The sequence below is a fragment of the Pleurodeles waltl genome, chromosome 12, assembly GCF_031143425.1.
Source record: "Pleurodeles waltl isolate 20211129_DDA chromosome 12, aPleWal1.hap1.20221129, whole genome shotgun sequence".
NCBI lineage: Eukaryota > Metazoa > Chordata > Amphibia > Caudata > Salamandridae > Pleurodeles > Pleurodeles waltl.
Genome location: NC_090451.1, coordinates 695,562,013 through 695,581,368, shown reverse-complemented (window position 1 = coordinate 695,581,368; position 19,356 = coordinate 695,562,013). Strand labels below are relative to the sequence as shown.

The window sequence follows — 19,356 nt, the reverse complement described above, 5'->3', positions numbered from 1 at the left end:
AAGCGTACCTTACCCCAAGGCTACTGGGATACTAAACTGCTTTACCCACCTGTAGCAGCAAGTCTTCGATTATCCCCCTTCTCCACTGGTTATCATTAACACCAGATTCAGAGTCTGAACTCTGTACCCGGCCGCCACTGTGCCGATGGAAGGGTAGATTTGCTACTAACCTGAACCTTGTCGGATGCTGATTTTTTCATCCATTTCTTTAAGTTGTACATTTACCTACAAAACCACATTTTTGTTTCCTCCCATAGGTTCCCATTTCTGAACTAAAAATTGCACAGTGTTTTTTCTTGAAAAACGTACTTCTTGGTCTTGAAATAAATCTTGAAAGAAGATTATTTTTCCATGATTGGTGTGGATCTCCTTTTTGAGCCGTGTCATTTATTAATCACTGTGTGATTAACAATGGTCTTACACTCCTCAGTGTTAGGCCTAAGGCTGCTCGACCACACTACCACAAATAGAGCACTGTGAGTTTACACTGAGCACTGTACACTTCTGGGGGAATCTCTGGACTCCTAGTACAATATTACCACTTAGTGATATATATCATGTAAAGAGCCAGTTTACTACAATTACTTAATGAGTTTCAGCTGACTACTTGCAAGTCGGTTGCCATGCAGGTGGAACTTATGACCAGACCAAATCACAATAGCAGTTATCAGCAGGCATACTTCAGTATGACTTTTAGAAAAACTGTATATGTACCTCACTGTAGTTGAGACTGCCAGCCGGTTCAAGATGACAATTGGGATACTGCCCAAATAAAAATAAAAGGCAGCCAAAGTTAAGGTCGCAGTTGGCTGCAACTTCAGGTCCTTCAGTATAAAGCTTCTACTAGCCAATGGCTGCAGTGGTATTACTAATGTGTGCAATGTGTACTACTTCCCAAAGAATAGGGAATCCAAACACTAAAAAGGCTTCTCTGCCAGAGACAAGATGGTCTAACTTGTAGGGGGTGAAACTACTGTTTAAAGTGTTGGAGAAGAAGCAATTCTGGGGCCACTGAAGTCTCTCACACTGTCCTGACAGACAAATGACTGACATGGGGACCAGCAGCAGATCATTAAAAATAAAAAATCCCAACACCACTATCATGAGATGTTCTTGCTTCTTGGTTTCACAAAAGCAACTGTGCAGTAGTGAAATTGTGATGCATGCAAAAAGAATACAGGTTGGCTCAATGTTTGGTACTGTTGTCTGGAGCACAGCCAAATGAAGGTCAGCCACATCAAGGGATCAGGTGACAGAAAACAAGCTGAAAGGTGTTTAAAATGGCATCCAACACCATGTGAAGTGTCCAAGTAATAGATCTATCAGTTCAATAGTCTATGCAGGGCTACGGTTAGAAGAACAGTCCATGTGGAACTCTGAAATAGAAGACTCTTAACTTTCCATGGTGAGCATGGTAACAATGAGGCTTGCCTATTCATCAGGTGCAGGTATCCTGGAGAAAGGTCATGGGTGCACAGGACCAGGAGGAGATGGACAACCAGTCTGGGGTCATAAAAGTGCATTGCTCATAACCCTGAAGACCAAGTTCACTTGTAACTTTCAAGGCAACGTGGCAGCCATTTTAGGAAATCATGAGGCCTTGCTTTGGCTCACCTAATTATGCAGAGATAATACTGTGCTTTGTAGACCTTGCTTTATCTGAAAGATTTGGGATTATATAATTTCTCAGAGGTTTACAATGCATTCTGGACCATCATTTACTGACTGCTGACAACATAAGCAAATATGAATTGAAGGAATTGAGAAGAAGGGTGAAATGTGTGACGTAGGATGAAGGCGCTGCAATGCATGTTTTTTGGTCAGTAGGGCATATGAGATACTAAGCAGGGACATTCTGCAAGGGTGTTGAGTTACTGGGGGAACATAGGAGGTATATGGCCAAGGTGTCATGGTGTATGTTTTTATTGGTTAGTGGGAAGCCCGCGAGATGGTTGTTGGGATACTGGAGACCCAAAAAGGTATGACCCAGACACCAGTGTGTATGGTTACTGGATTAACAGGGAATATGAGATGTGAGCCTATCACCAGCATGCCTTGACACGCCTATAATTCTTTTTATAAGTGTGGTAGACAATAGCTGGACTTTTGCCAGCATGTTACTTATCATTTAGTGGCCTAAAGGTGCAGACAAAGAAACAAAGGTGAACTGTGTAGACAACGAAGCTGAAAGGAGCAGCAAGGCTGATGGCTGCATGTTGGTGGGGGGGGGTAAGCAGGGGGATTTCTTGGTCATCCTCTGAGCAAGAGGTGACAAACAAGGGGGTGATGTGGGTAGAGGGAAACAGGGAAAGGATGGTTACAGTGAGATGTGTGCCGGATAGACAGGTCTTGTTCACAATTAAGTCAAATAGACAAAAAGTGCTACTGTCAATAGATAATATGAAGCAGTAGCACAAAGCTAAGATGGGAAACCGAGCTAGACACTAATGGAGAGGTGAGGCATGTTGACATGTATTGAAAGGAGCAGAACAATTAGGTATATTAGAATTTCTTTTAATGCCCGCCAGCAGTCCTGGTAAACCAACTACCATTCTGCAGGCGTGATCTCGGGTTGTGCAGAGTGCTGTCACAGAGGAGAAACTTCCACAAGATTCACAAATTTGGCAGGTATGTGAATGCCTATGGTGAAACTTCATGCTTTTCCATTAAAGTTTACTACCTTGTCAAAGCAGGTGGCTAACTGTGTGAAAAAGGGCCATTGAACAAGGGAATCACATGCAAGAATGAGTCTAGCGATTCAAGGATCTGCATGTTGGTTATCATAGCAGGCCTGGAAACTCATTATGGTTGTTGACTGAGGTAGCGTTTGATAACTCGATGCCCAGGTTCCATCCTTCTAGTAACCAGTTGTAGGAAGTTGGCTCTGTATGTGCTATTTCAAAGTAAGGAATAGCATGCACAGAGTCCAAGGGTTCCCCTTAGAGGTAAGATAGTGGCAAAAAGAGATAATACTAATGCTCTATTTTGTGGTAGTGTGGTCGAGCAGTAGGCTTATCAAAGGAGTAGTGTTAAGCATTTGTTGTACATACACCCAGGCAATAAATGAGGAACACACACTCAGAGACAAATCCAGCCAATAGGTTTTGTTATAGAAAAATATATTTTCTTAGTTTATTTTAAGAACCACAGGTTTCATTCTACATGTAATATCTCATTTGAAAGGTATTGCAGGTAAGTACTTTTGGAACTTTGAATAATTACAGTAGCATATATACTTTTCACATAAAACACAAATAGCTGTTTTAAAAGTGGACACAGTGCAATTTTCACAGTTCCTGGGGGAGGTAAGTTATTGTTAGTTTTAGCAGGTAAGTAAATAACTTACAAGTCTCAGGTTTGGGTCCAAGGTAGCCCACCGTTGGGGGTTCAGAGCAACCCCAAAGTTACCACACCAGCAGCTCAGGGCCGGTCAGGTGCAGAGGTCAAAGAGGTGCCCAAAACGCATAGGCTTCAATGGAGAGAAGGGGATGCCCCGGTTCCGGTCTGCCAGCAGGTAAGTACCCGCGTCTTCGGAGGGCAGAACAGGGGGGTTTTGTAGGGCACCGGGGGGGACACAAGTCAGCACAAAAAGTACACCCTCAGCAGCGCGGGGCGGCCGGGTGCAGTGTGTAAACAAGCATTGGGTTCTCTGTAGGTTTCAATGGGAGACCAAGGGGTCTCTTCAGCGGTGCAGGCAGGCAAGGGGGGGGCTCCTCGGGGTAGCCACCACCTGGGCAAGCGAGAGGGCCTCCTGGGGGTCACTCCTGCACAGAAGTTCCGTTCCTTCCGGTGCTGGGGGCTGCGGGTGCAGGGTCTTTTCCAGCCGTCGGGACTTTAGGTTCAGGCAGTCGCGGTCAGGGGGAGCCTCGGGATTCCCTCTGCAGGCGTTGCTGTGGGGGCTCAGGGGGGACAACTTTGGTTACTCACGGTCTCTGAGTCGCCGGAGGGTCCTCCCTGAGATGTTGGTTCTCCACCAGTCGAGTCGGGGTCACTGGGTGCAGTGTTGCAAGTCTCACGCTTCTTGCGGGGAGTTGCAGGGGTCTTTAAATCTGCTCCTTTGAAACAAAGTTGCAGTCTTTTGGAGCAGGGCCGCTGTCCTCAGGAGTTTCTTGTCTTTCTAGAAGCAGGGCAGTCCTCTGAGGATTCAGAGGTCGCTGGTCCTTTGGACAGCGTCGCTGGAGCAGGTTTCTTTGGAAGGCAGGAGACAGGCCGGTAGGACTGGGGCCAAAGCAGTTGGTGTCTTCTGTTCTTCCTCTGCAGGGGTTTTTCAGCTCAGCAGTCTTCTTCTTGTAGTTTCAGGAATCTAAATTCTTAGGTTCAGGGGAGCCCTTAAATACTAAATTTAAGGGCGTGTTTAGGTCTGGGGGCTTAGTAGCCAATGGCTACTAGCCCTGAGGATGGGTACACCCTCTTTGTGCCTCCTCCTATTGGGGAATCCTCCATCTGCAAGATGGAGGATTTCTAAAAGTTAGAGTCACTTCAGCTCAGGACACCTTAGGGGCTGTCCTGACTGGCCAGTGACGACTCCTTGTTATTCTCATTATTTCCTCCGGCCTTGCTGCCAAAAGTGGGGGCCGTGGCCGGAGGGGGTGGGCAACTCCACTAGCTAGAGTGTCCTGCGGTGCTGGAACAAAGGGGTGAGCCTTTGAGGCTCACCGCCAGGTGTTACAGCTCCTGCCTGGGGGAGGTGTTAGCATCTCCACCCAGTGCAGGCTTTGTTACTGGCCTCAGAGTGACAAAGGCACTCTCCCCATGGGGCCAGTAACATGTCTCGGTTGTGGCAGGCTGCTGGAACCAGTCAGCCTACACAGATAGTCGGTTAAGGTTTCAGGGGGCACCTCTAAGGTGCCCTCTGGGGTGTATTTCACAATTAAATGTACAATGGCATCAGTGTGCATTTATTGTGCTGAGAAGTTTGATACCAAACTTCCCAGTTTTCAGTGTAGCCATTATGGTGCTGTGGAGTCTGTGTTTGACAGACTCTCAGACCATATACTCTTATGGCTACCCTGCACTTACAATGTCTAAGGTTTGGCTTAGACACTGTAGGGGCACAGTACTCATGCACTGGTGCCCTCACCTATGGTATAGTGCACCCTGCCTTAGGGCTGTAAGGCCTGCTAGAGGGGTGACTTATCTATACTGCATAGGCAGTGTGAGGTTGGCATGGCACCCTGAGGGGAGTGCCATGTCGACTTACTCGTTTTGTTCTCCCCAGCACACACAAGCTGGTAAGCAGTGTGTCTGTGCTGAGTGAGGGGTCCCCTGGGTGGCATACGATATGCTGCAGCCCTTAGAGACCTTCCCTGGCATCAGGGCTCTTTGTACCAGTTACAAGGGACTTACCTGGATGCCAGGGTGTGCCAATTGGGGAATCAAAAGTACAGGTTAGGGAAAGAACACTGGTGCTGGGGCCTGGTTAGCAGGCCTCAGCACACTTTCAATTCAAAACATAGCATCAGCAAAGGCAAAAAGTCAAAAAGTCAGGGGGTAACCATGCCAAGGAGGCATTTCCTTACACCAGTCATCTTAGAAAAAGAACTTCCGTAATCCATATTTGAAAAGGTAGCCTGCTACAGAGTATGCAATGCAACATCTCAAACAGAAGGCAGCATGACAATAATTTAAAAATCAATATTAAATAGACAGATAAAATGTCAAGTAGTTTGAACAAAAAAACATTGCAATATACATATGAAGTTACCATGTGCAATGACGTACTTAGAAAAACAAATCACCATTCTTACAACCCAGCATCTGTAAAAAGATTCACCACATTTAACTGTAAAAGAGGATTATGAAACCAAAGTTAAGCCAATGCCAGGAAACGCTAACCCTCTCTGAAAGGTTGACCAGCAGTCTACTCTTGATCCTATACCACAACTTCTGGATGGAATACTAGGATCAATATTTTGCCCTTTTGACAATTAGAAAGCTTGTCAAGCTGAGTCTAAAGACAAATCTCACCTTGTCAGGCACGCTGTCCATCACTAAGTCCCCATACATGTTCATAACCTAGGAAAGGGACACATTTCTGTTAGGACCACCCATACAGCCAGCAAGAAAAAAACATATTTTTAGGCAATGAAGTAGGGTACTTGCAAAAAATGTAGGTGATTCAATACCTGGTCGTTGAGCCAGTTCTGTCCATAAAGGGTGCCTAGATCATCCATGGTCAGCACATGCCGGTTGTAGTTGACTCTGAAGCCTCGAACCATTGCATTGCCAGGCACGCGCTGGTAGGACTGAATAAGATGGTACACTAAGCCCTTCCTGAAAAACAGAACAGGAGATAGAATGTTGCTTGATGGCTTTTGCATCCCGAGTACACTGCGCATCAGAAGAGGACCACAAGTACTGGTCATGACCATAAACTTACCAGTTGATCAGCTAAACTAACAAGGATTTGCCTTTCAGCCCAGTAACTACAGCTATTACAGAACCACAAATGCATCATTTAGGGATGGGGAAGCCCAACAATATAACCTGCCTCTTTCGACCCTCCCCTTAGAGCCTGCAAAAACCTCCAGCAACTGAGAAAGTAACAGCTTAGAGGTAATCAACATTAACTTCTTACAGAGTCTGCATACCAGTACTCCTCCCAAAATGTTCTCTCCCTCCCTTCCCCTTAACATGACCTGCCGTTAAACATCCAGGCAACTAAGCTACCTTACGGACTCATAAGCTGGAAACCAGAGCTTATACCTTCAACAGAAACCAATATTGGACAACGGCACAGTTTCTAACACATCCAGACCACACCTAAGCAGTAAGATGCAAAACGTGTTGACTCGCAGATGCATCCACCAATTTTTCTTACATTGGTATAGGTGCCAGCACGTTTTAAGTATAACACCACCAGTTGCAGGGAGAGCAGTACAATCATCCTTATCCACTTCTACCCACAGTTTATCCCACAAGCACCCTCTGGAGCCTTTGAATTCCAGATGTGTAGTCTAATCAATCAGAAGCATTGCTAGGCCTGGGATACAGGTTTCACGATCACAGACAGGCTAGTAAGATGCCATGATGTGAACTGGAGCACCTCTGGACGATTCGAGTCAAAGAGTCCAGTAGCCACAGATTTCCAAAATCTTTATCTTGGCACCTTCTCAAAAGGGTTAAGGGCTAAGGACAGACCTCTGCTGTCAACATATCCAGAGATACATGAGAGTTACTTTTAACAGTAACAGAGTCTTTGCCTCAATAGATTACTGTTGAAGCAGGACTTTTTACTCCTCCCCATACTGGTGCAGCGAATGCAGCCTTAAACTACTTTGTCTCATCTGTATGTAACAACCAACCCCCTCAGGATGCATTTTAATTATTTAGGCTTCATTTGAATTGCCTTTACCTTTCTAACAAATTTAAGAAATTGTATTTTGTTTTAGAAATGTTTGTACAAGTTAATCCTTAGAAAGAAACTCAAGTCTTTCCAAACAACTGTTTGCAAGAAAACTTCTCAAATAGAGGGGTTTACCTCTGTGCTGTGGAGAAGTCCTGTTGGAACACATCTTCCAGTTTTTCGACCACTTCATCAGTGCCGAGCGGAATAAGGCTCCCATAGGTCTGCAAAAACTGATCCAAAATACCTAGCCAGGTAAGAGCAGTATTTTAGTAAAAGCAGAACTACTAGTGACATCCTTCAGAAGGGCAAGCAGCATTAACTTCTCAGATTCATCTAGCTTTTTTTTTTTACGATGACACACCATAAAATGTTAACCACTCTGTTAAGAGGTTGAATAATGCCAATAGCAGCTTACATACAGGGCAGATACCCTTGGAATGGCAAAACTACACTAGTCTGCATTACTGCAGGAACTCTCGGATGCAGTGGAATGAGTCACAAGGATGGCAATGGATTAGGTAATGATAATAGAGGACTCCTCACATAGGCAACCCTGGTCTAACAATCACACCCACAGGCCAGAGTGTTGTGCAAGTACATCCATTCTGCAACTTGCAAAAAGTGGTATGAGAAGTTCCTGCCTCTCATTGAAGGAAGGAGGTAAGGTCAGTAATACCAGCCTTCTTTAGTTGCAGGTCACATTAACAGCTAGTCGATTCAGAATAGTTTCAGTAGGAGAAGTGTCAAGCACATTTAACAACACCAGCGAACAAACAAAAAATGTCAGAAAGCTATGCTTACTCTGTACACAGGCTATGTGTTCTTCAGTCAAGGACTCAGACAGGCCTGGCTTCTCCGCCTGCTCATTTTCTTCTCCCACTTGAGTCTCCAGCTTGTCAGTAACAGGCTCAGTCTCTTCTGCCCGAGGGCCATTGCTGATCACTGCCTCTGTCGCTCTGGCACTCTTATGCAATTGATCTGTCAGCACTGAATCAATACTACAAACGTTGGTAATCATGATGCTGGAGTCTGTAGTGCCACCAGGAAGGCAAAGGTCACTGTGTGAGGTCATGGACATGTAGCCATTTGGGAGCATAGCTGCTGTGCATGCAAAGAAAGCAAGCTGTGAATGATCTGCAGAACACTACAGCAATAAGAGGAGCAAAGACAGTATATTTGGAAAAAAAACAATTATAGCAAATTCATCAAGATCAAACCCATAGCTAACTTGCTGGATAAGTTCATGATCTGCAAAGCATGGTGCCAGTCACCACTAAGCTGTACTGGTACACCAATTTGTGACGGGTGCCAAAGCTGTAATCGCAGAGTAATATATGTGGATCCCACAGCAAGGTGTGATACTGCAAGAAAGCAGCATATTGGTGTAATTCAGCATATAGGTTCAGTTGTAGAACATATGAAATGAGTCGATACTAAGGTGCACTGGCAGTAAGTTGCAATACGGGAACAGCACAGCTGGTATACGTCCTTACTGTGCCATATTGCCAGAGCTGTAAGAAGACCTCAATTTCATTTTTGGAGCACATTAGCAAGAGACTATGAATTCAGTCCTGGACAGCTGGTGTGCTGTACTTTGTTTAATTTTTAATTCTTCCCCAAAAGTGTGGTGATCAGTACTATTTCTAACGCATTTCTACTCCAATAGCTGCAGGGCCCTCGTGATAAGGTGGACTAAGAGCAGGTTTAAGTTTCCTCTGGGGGGAGACTGGCTACTTTTATATTGCCATGAACGCTTCGCCTGCTGGAAGGCGAGTTGTAGCCGGTCCAGTTTGTCGAGGCCAGCTAAATATCAACCTCCAGAGCTGTGACAGCAGCATGTGAATGGTTCTGACAACATTGCCTCCAGCCCACTAATAATCTCCTCTACCAACTAACGTATCCTGCAACTTCAGGTCCCTGAGACAGCAGATTAAAGCAAAGTAAAGTGGTTCCCGTGGGAGAGATTTGCACACATTATTAAAGGGGGCATAGTGTGGGCGAACAGCATACAAATGCAGAAGTAGTACCTTTATTGCCTAGCGCTGCACTCCTAGGTCTTGTGCAGCAAATTGCAGTCACCAGGGAATCCAGGCTATTCACCAACCCCCACCAGTCCCTTCAATACCAGGATGTCATCTATTCCTCTCTAGTGTAGGTTTGTATACATTTATTCCTGCAAATCAAATAGGAGAGCTTCCAAATACATCATAGGGATAGCACATGTGTCTTATAAACTGTTGTGCAGTTGCATTCACTGCCAGCTGCCACTAACAATCTGCCATTACTAAGGCCTAAAGGCCAATTCCAATGTTAGTCTGTCCTATCCACCTTCACGTCATGCTCACTTTGTTGTCTTTAAAGGAGAGTTACTAGGTTAAGCAGTGGAACCTGATCAGGACAGAGTAGGAAAGATGCTGAACTTTAAGTTGCACTTCTGTGCTTTGCCACATGCACTGCCTCACAGTGCTTACATTTCCATGGGTACTTAAATTCCATCTTAACATTAACTTTGCAATTGCCTCTGTCAGTCATGGTTTTTATTTTATTCTACAACTAGTTTCAACTGCAAGGCAGTTCTACCTGTGTTTCAAAGAAGTGCACCTTCCCTTGGGTAACAGTCATTCCCTGTAAGCTACACCTTGTAGCTTAATGTTATAAACTGCTTAAGAGTGTTTATCAGAGATTGCGTCACAGGGTATTATTGGTAGGTAAAGCACTTGAATGCTGCAGGGGGTTAAGTTGCCTGTAATTCACAGGGATGTGAGATAGTTCAGTTATTGACGGCAGCAATATCTTAGGTTTGATCGCCCAGTGCCTGTGGAAGAAGCCCTGAGTAAGTGAGCTGTTACCTAGAGGCTATCCTCCCAGGTCACGTCTCTGGCTTCTTGTCCCCCCAAAAAACGTCTATCAGACTGCCCCATGAATGCATGCTGGCAGTGGTTAAGGCACAATATTCAGTAAAAAGTTATGAACTCTCCAACTTCAAGAATAACTAACCATTGATGCTTCTCAGTAAGATAACAGTAAATAGAAATCCATGCATTTTCCGAATCGGGTCATTCAGTTTCATACAAAGCAGAACATTTGACCAATGTAGTATGACATAACTGAATTTTCTGTAAAGCAGCTCTGTGATTTTTACTCGGAACATTAAGAAAATATACTAAAACAGCACATTAGGATTAGATATACATCATTCCCCAAAGAACCCATGTAAACTCCATTATTACATCAAACACACTGCAGCTGATTGAGGAAATAAAAGTTCTGTTCTGCTATGAGACTTACTGACAAAATACTTCTCAACTGGGTATGGTTTTACCCAATTTGCCAACTTTGGCATCTCTAACTCACATCTTTATTTAGCTTGCAATCTATGGAAAGGCAACTCACCCTTTAATTACCTGTTTTTGTGTGTGTATTGCTTTATATTGACATGTTGTGCATACTCCTGCTAACTAATGTTAGGTGTGGATATTTTCAATTTTTTTTCTCTTCAAAAGTCTTTGGTCTTGAGAGGTCTAAACTCTCCCTCAATCTTACAATGCACAATGATTCTAACTCACACTGAGTTTCCCCAAATGGGTGAGTAGCGGAGAGTGAGTCTTAACTAAGCAAGATAACATGCTTATTTATTAAAAGGTTGTAATTGTGTTAGACCGTTACTCGCTTCTAAAGAGGAAGGAGGGCGTATGTGAATACGCAGAACTACAAGCTATAGACAGTAAAATATTCTGTTTGAAGCATGTGCTGCTGCATTTCATATGCTGTGCGTAGACTGAAAAGCAATACTCCACGCTTCAAGCAGCATCTAGCTAGAAAGTAGACAATTCATGTTTGGAATGACGTTTTTAATCTTGTCCAACCAACCATTCTTGCTGGGCTTGAAATCAACTAAAGTGCTTAGTGAACAAATAGAGTTGCCAATATATGAACTTTACAGAAGCATGCTATTTGTATTTTCCCTACAAAGGGCATCATTGTACCCTTCTTTATAGTGGTACGTCTCTTAGAAACAGAATGCACTGCACATTTTGCTTTAGTATATAATGTAGATATGCATTTCACCATCTCATGAGAAAACACTTCGAAATGTGATTTCCCAAATGAGAATTCAGAAAAGCACAAACAGTTGCTTGGTCTTGCAAATCCAATTTATCCTTTCATAGTAGTACATTTGTGCCGTCTTGACATCTAATGCGTGTCATGCCGCCTTTGCAACGGTCTCGAAAGAAGGGAAAAAGATAGGCAAAACCACTGCCTGACTCACCTGAAAATGGGAAATTACTTGGGCAAAAACTTTGGTTTTGTCATCTTTGTGAACTTGTATAAAACATTCCTCTTTTGAGTGCTTACAACACACCAACTCATTTTAAGGTCACTGTGTCTGGGAAGTCTGCCTTTTAAGAAAATATGTCACTAGGGAAGGTCCCATAAATCCTGTTAGTGTCATATTCAGGTCTAATCTAAGTGTCTGTGGAGTCCTATGAGGAATACATTTTAAGCCTCTCCAATAAGTTTTAACTGCAGGAATTTCGAACAAATTGTGTCCTCTCTATTTTGCATGTAGGTGGCTACTACAGCTAAGTGTAAACAAACGGAAGGCTTGCTTTTTGAAGGTAAAAAAATAAAAATAAAATAAAAAAACAGTAGGTTAAAAACAATATCCTGCACGGTGGCTTTATTTGTTTACAGGGAATAATTGACAAATCCTTTCCCATTTTGCGGCACAGCACACGTGGCAGACTTGTGTGCATCCCACAGGTTTGTATACATTCCTGAGAAAGTCACAACTAACTATCCAAATTGCTGCATTTGGTTCCTTTAAGTTTGGGTGTCAGTACCATCCCTGATGCAGAGAGGTCACATTTGATTGGTAACTTCACATGCAAATGGACAGACATTTCCATTAACATCAAAAACAATGGCTGTCTCACCTTGGCAAGCACATTCACAATGAATCATGGATGCGCAATTTATTTTCCTCACTAAGTATAGCATTAGAGGCAGGGAGGAAAGGGATAAGCAAAAATTCTCAACCGATTTATCTAATGTGTAAAAGAGAAAGAAAGAGAGAGTGGGAGGGTATAGAAACAGAAGTACATGGGTATTTATCTCCCATTAATGGGCTTGTTAAAGTCCCTGCTTAGCATGTCCTAATACAGTTCCCAGAATAAAAAGTGGATCAGGATGCAAGTTTAATACACTGATTGTGTACCCCAGTCTATGTAACAGACACTGGTACCCTGTGTATGTGTGGGGAATTCTTGTCAATTGCTGCCCTTTATCAGCTAATCATTCGGATATGGATGGCGCTTCCTTGCAGATGGACAGGTACCACTGACAGACATTTGGTGAATGCCCTTAAGACTGTGCTAATCACAAATGGTAGAACTTTACATTGCGACCTGTAGATAACACTACCAATTTGGAGATATGGATCATGCGCCAAATGAGGGAACGTGTAAGTATGCAACTCTTCAGGGTGTCATTCCGCTCTTGTTCACAGGAGTCTTCAAGGCAACCTTCTGCCTCAAGACTCCTGTGAACAAGAGCGGAATGACACCCTGAAGAGTTGTCATTTCTAAGTGTTCAGACAGGATGTAGTGATTAAAAGGCCCAGGGTCGAGCTAAAGCCTCAGGTGTCTCTTCCATGACCACACTGGTGTTGGGATACTGGCTCAATGGCACCTTTGACCAGAGGTGCCTGTACTTTCTTTCGCAACAGTCATAGCAGTTCTGGACCATATGTGGTGTCAGAGTAGAAGATGGGTAGGGGAAGGTTGTTGTACATGACTGGTGTACTCTATACAGGCTAAAAGGGCAAGTCTTTAGACATTTGTTCCTGAAAAGGGAGTTTCTGCTTATTCCAAGCAGTTGGCTTGGGGTCTGAGAGGCTCCTCTTGCGGTGGAGGTGAGAATTGTGCTTGCTAATGCAGAGGTTTGGAGTTCTTGTTCCAAAGCTGAATGAGCCTCTCAAAGCAGAGAAGGCTTGTGCCTATAGCCAAACCCGAAGGTTTTGGCGGGGGATTCTCAAAGGGTTGATCCTCGAGGGCAGATTGAGAAATAATGGTTCTGAGCATGGCCTTGGTCTTTGCTGAGGGTTACCAACTGCACTGCAGACTGCTGGTCTATGTCCGAGCCTCTGAGAGAAACTCAGGGCTCTTCTTTTTTGTGCTGGTGGTATACTAGACAGTCCTTTACTCTCAGTAATTCTCCATGGATCACAGTGCAGCAAGTAGATCAGTAGGGGTCTAAACTGTACATCAAGTAAATTACCCAGCAATGTTTTATGCAATTTTTAATCTTTTTATTCTTGAAAGCCTGGCATGCTGACCAGTTAGATTCCTCATGGTCTGGTGATAAGAAGAGGTTGCAGACTCAATGGAAGTCCGACCACAGGTATTTGCTGTAACAACAAGTCACAATTGAAAGGGTGCATTCTTGAAGAATTTAAAAAAAAAAAAAAAAAAAAAAAAAAAAAAAAAAAACTCATCCATGGTGGAGTCTTTGCCCTGGGGTATTGTGGGATTAGGGAAGAGTCATGAGATATAGCCTTTAAGAAAAAGCAACTTGGAAACTCTGTGCCAACAGTAGATAGCAGGGGAATGCAAAACTCATGAGCTGCTGTAACTCATGATACAGATACTCGCTCAGAACAAACCTCAAACACCTGACATTAAGTACAGTTTAATAGTCCCCAGGCTCCCTTTCCATGCCAAAGATGCCCATCATTACAGCCCTTACCAGAGTCATCATCCAGCGAAGCATCTCCCTTCAGCTCCCCAGAAGACTGGGAATCCAGTCCATGATACAAGGCCTCCTGGTCTTCTTCACTGTCCCCATCAAAGGTTACCTTCTCCAACTCTGTGTATTGTGGACACAAGGATGAAACCTCCCCAGTGTCCTCGTCCTCAGTCATCAGCGAGCTCAGGAGACCGGTGTGGGGGGACCTGCTGGTGCTTTCACCAGTGTGGTTGAGGAGACCCTGCAAATGATTAGATTCTGCCGACATATAGCCTGCACAGCTATACTCAGTCATTGGTGTGGAATTATTTCTGCGATACCCAAAACTGTGTGGAAGTCTGTCTGTACTGGGGCCTGGCGAGGGACTGCAGTTGACCAGTGAAAATTGATGAGGCGGGCTCACGTGGATGTGTGGCTGTACCCGTGACCCATGGCCAACTTGCATTCGCACCGGAGTGTGATCATCCGGTGCAGTTCTCCCACACAGTGGTGGCTCGCAGCACTCCCGGGGACCTATGCAGTTTTTCTTTGATGGGCAATAAGCAGAACCCAGGTCTTCTTCAGCCTCTGAAGCCGGGGACAAGGAAACAGAGGACCGAATGCGCTTTGAGCCGATGCTCCTTCGGCGGCCTCCACCCTTCCGCCAGATCTTCCAGTGGAATGTCAACGCCGATTTTTTCAAATGATACAGCATCATGTAGGCCAACAATGCCCGTCGGTTTTTCCTAACAGCTCTCTTGCGCAAAGTTTTGCCAGGCACTATATCCTCCCTTTCAAACACATTGCTATCTTTTCGATTCATCGATGACCCATGACCCACATTATTTGCACAGGGCCAACGGCCCTTTGAATTCCTGTGCACATCCATGGTGTGTTTGGATTTCACAGCACTATCTCCCCCAAGATCAGGGTTGTTCCAGCCAGACATCATAGGCAAGTCCCAACTGTCTTCATCGTTCATCACACTTCCAGAGGTGTTTATGCTCCTAGCAAGCTGCTTCTGTAGCCGAACCTTTTGGCCCAACTCTTGCCTGACACAGCCACCATATTTCAACAGCTTCTGGAAACCAGCAGTGGTCTTGGCAGAGGGGACCTCCGACTCTAGCCCTCTGGCAAGCCTAAGCTTGTCCCTCCGAGCAAGGGTGTCTGCCTTGCGGACAGAGTAGAGTCTAGTGCCACGAAAGCCTGCAGGTTTACAGAACCTTCTCGCTTGCATGTTCTCTCTCATCGTGACGATCTACCTGTGGAGGGAAAAATGACTAGGATTAGTGACATCAACAGTCCTACAATAGAAGGAAGCCAGGGTCCATTAATCATTCCCAAGGCTCCTCCTAAATCCTACTAAAAAGACTATGCTCATCGTCGTACCACAGCATCACTCAGGCCATCCCATTAAGTCCATAAACTAACTAGAACATATTGGATAATGCACTGCTGAAGTACTTCTAAGATCAATACAAACCAATAGGGATTAATTTTAAATTTAAGATAACCTATGCACTCAATCATTAGTTGTGAGATATTGTACAACACACGTTACCATCCTAATCAGCTGCCAAGGAGCTAGATGAGCTAACAGTTTTTTTTTGTTTTTTATTTGGACCCCCACGGACCAGTGGGACAATTCATAAACGGTCGAGATAGAGCCAAGAACACTGACAGATCAATCAAGAGTACAAAAGCACTACAGTGACAGACAAATACTAATAGTATGGTTATAATGTGGATTATTATAGATCAAGCTAGTTACCACTTAAGCCATGGAGAAGCTCATGTGAGATTTTGTTTTTAATCTGGCTTCTAAGTGTTTTGAGGAAAATAATTTGGCCTGCAACCAAAGTGGTTTGCCCAGAATCACCTAAGCGGTTAAGTGAGACAGCTAGGATTATAACGGTGAAAGGTAAGGTTAGTGACTACATAATATCTAGTACCAAGTAAAGTCTTGCTGGCCTCTAGGGTGAACTCCGGATTTCCTAACATGCTGGTACAGCTGAAAGGCCCGTATTGATGGCACTAACACAATGCAAGGTCCATGCAAGTATCTGGTATGTAACAGCATTTCCTTGTGGGCCAGTCTGACTAAAAGGTGACTCCCAGTGTGTTACCTGCATGCTCTACCAGATACAGCACAACAATATTTAATACATAATAAACAATCTGCCATGTGGTTGCAACAAATATACACCTCGATGGATCAAAGGAAGTATCTGGTCTATAGTTGGGTAAAGTCATTTACCCAAGATTACACAAAGCGTAAAGCATGGATTTCAGGATTATAAGGCAGAGCAAGCCCCAGTTACGAAATCAGTCACCAGACCACAAGTCCCATGATGAGGTTTAATGGGGCAGGAAGGTATCAGGCTATCCTAGCTCCAGATGTGACCTAAAAAACTAAACACTTCAGAGAAGAACTTTACAAGTATTGCGTGCACAGTACAGTGGTTACACAATCAACTTCTCCTGGTTTTAGCACAACTCCTCAGCACCCACAACAGTTTATTTTCACAGTGTGTCTCATATTTACTTGTTTCGAGGTGGTCTGACTTGGGAAGTACAAGATCCTCAAGCGCGAAAGAGGATTACATTATTGCTGCTTTCAACATAGGAACGTACACTTTAATTATGAATTTGTATTAAATGGAACAAATGTTAACCAACGGAACATCAGAGCGCAATACACAAGATGGGTGTGAAATACCAGCTAGGATCCAATGTGTTTACTGAATTCAAATCTAATACTACCAAGAGCACACCATCTATTAGGGTTTCCTGAGACTGAGTACAATTGCATATACAAGGTAAAAATGGTGCACAGAACTGTTTAAAATGCAGTTTTTAAGAATTCCAGAGGACATCAGTGAAAAAGGATAAATATTGGGCTTTTGGGCATTAATTGCTAGACATGACAGCAGACTATAGATAGCAGTTAGAAATATGTCCAAGGGTAGCAAGGGGACAGCAATACAACAGCAATCCAGATTATGTGGGAACGATGGACTAATTTATGCCACAAAAAAAGGCAAATTTGCAGCATAATCTGTGGCAGTCGTATTGCACTGTAATGTCACTTTAGCACTAATTTCTGTTAAAGCAAAAATTTCAATTCAGAAACTGCAACACCTGAATACAGCAATCAGCCCACCAAAAACGTATCTGATGAACCCATAAAACGTGTCTCCTACTGTTGGGCACCACTTGGGGCTCTTCTTTGTGCCTTTCAGTCTGTACAGAATAAAGACTTTTTTCAGTTAAAATGTACAAAGTATGCATGCTGTAGCAAATGTGTGGCAATTAGGAGGGCAGTGAACTCTGTTCACAGAGTTTCTCCCACTCCATGCTCCGCTTACAGCATGGAGTTCTGAAAAACTCTGCAAAGCAGAGCAGAGTTTCCTTTCCTCATTCACCAACATTAAGTTGGCGAGCCCGAGCAAGAAAAATCTTACTCCAGACCACCTCCCAGCAACATCTCTCAACGAGGGTGGTCACAGATGGTCGCAACCGCTTGCACTGAGAAACTTTGTTTGCATTGAGGAAGGTACCGCTCGTGGAGAAAATCTACTCAAGTAGCAGAAAAGAAGCAGCGCCCTCTCGCACTGTGCGTGGTGCAGTTCACACTGATTTTTCAGCGCAGGACAAACACCTTGCGCTAAAAACCAGCCTGAACTGCTTGACCTAACCCACTCCACCGCTTGCATAGCGGAGTTTTTTGGTCACTGCGCAGAACTCCGCCCAGACCTAGTGGCACCTGATGCAAGTCATTATGCAGAGAACACTGTGACCGCAGAATTCATTAATTTCAGTGGCACAAGTAGTAGATGTCCACAAGTAGGGTGAGTTTGTATTGTGGGTGGGTGCGCGAGCATGAGGCAAGTTTGTAGAGTGAGGAGAGTTTGGTATGCGTGTTTTGAGTGTGCAAGTGTGGAGAGTTTTCTGTCGGTGTATGTGAGTTTGTGTGTAGAACTTAAGCTGTCTGTGCTGTATGAGGAAGCTCACAGAGTTTCTGTACCTGTGCCAAACAGTAGGGAAAACTGTCAAATCACTTCAGTAAAGAACAATTTAATTAACGCTTTCAGTGCTCTTAACATCATTGTTAGACATTTGAAATGATTACCATCCACGTCCAATCTACCCCGTCTTTGCAAGCTTGTTCCTCCTTTTACACTGTTTCGATACCCTGCGCAGGAGCCCAGATTACATAGCCCTGGTGTCTAGAAAATATTCAGGTTGCATGGAGACCTCCAAAATGTCCTCTTAAACCCAGAATATTAAACTTCACCCTCTTTCACAAGTAATAATCCAACAGTGAGAATGAAATCAACATTTGGGACTTTTTAAATGGCACAAACGAAGACTGGCAGAGAGACATTCTCATTGCTTACAAAAATAGGCAACTGGCTTTGCCAATATTTTCGTCATGTTATACAGCAGCACGGCTGAAAGTAAAAGAAAAAGAGCTCTGAAGTCACTGCTGGCCAGGTCATAGCGTTGTTTTTTTACATTTATTTACTTTCATCCATGCTGCTGTACGATATGCTTAACACTTACTCACAAAGCCAATAGCTTTTGCAAAGGCCAATGCTTTGGTTTTTATTCCTGGCAAGAGGTCACAATGCCATTAACATGGAGGGAGGCAACTCAGAGGGCGGATGGGGGAGGTGAAAAATAAGTACAACTCAGCCAGTGCTTGTGTCATAGTGCTTTTCTTAAGTTTGGTCCTCGGGGCAACCTGGGCGGGTAAGGGTGAAAGGAGGTTAGGGGTATACCAACACGAGGAGGGTACAGTGGAACAGCAATGTGGGCAAGCAGCAAGGCAGGGTGGGAGGAGGCAAGAAGCAGAGTGGGACCCAAGAATAAATGGAAGACTAAACACATGGAACTAAAAGAAGCATTAGCATAGCCAATAGGTTCACCTTTGGGACCATATAAGTGTTTAGCCATGCAGTACATTATCCAGGGTGCTGTGCCTCCAGGGATTGAACAGCTATACAATTCCTACACACTGGGTCATGCAGTTTAGATTCAGGAATACATGCTTGCCTCAGGAAATATTTGTGGACACATTCCAAGGGCCAAATTAAAAAAAAAGAAAGGGTTGGAATGCGCTTTGTAGGCTATGTAAACCTACTAGCTTGCCTTTTCTTAGTAGTTATCACCATATCTTTTCTAATCTTTTCCCATACTAATAAAGATTGTAAATTTACTCCTCACAGAGATAAAAAGACTTAAATTTTTTTTTTTATTTTTTTTTTTTAAGGGGGGTG

At 44.0% G+C, this 19,356-nt stretch overlaps 1 protein-coding gene across 2 annotated transcripts in view; it reads right to left on the bottom strand.

The window, feature by feature from the left end:
- SENP3 (SUMO specific peptidase 3) overlaps window positions 1–19,356 on the bottom strand; it is a 69,791-nt gene that overhangs the window by 36,459 nt on the left and 13,976 nt on the right. The window contains exons 2-6 of one of the 2 annotated variants that reach the window (XM_069215576.1): window positions 14,096–15,336; window positions 8,150–8,446; window positions 7,481–7,592; window positions 6,126–6,273; window positions 5,968–6,015 (exon numbers count right to left, since the gene is read on the bottom strand). In XM_069215576.1, the coding sequence (XP_069071677.1) occupies window positions 5,968–6,015; window positions 6,126–6,273; window positions 7,481–7,592; window positions 8,150–8,446; window positions 14,096–15,323 (1,833 nt within the window). In that variant the 5' untranslated portion in view covers window positions 15,324–15,336. Of the gene's footprint in view, window positions 1–5,967; window positions 6,016–6,125; window positions 6,274–7,480; window positions 7,593–8,149; window positions 8,450–14,095; window positions 15,337–19,356 lie in introns of both variants that reach the window. The other variant, XM_069215575.1, reaches the window with a different exon arrangement.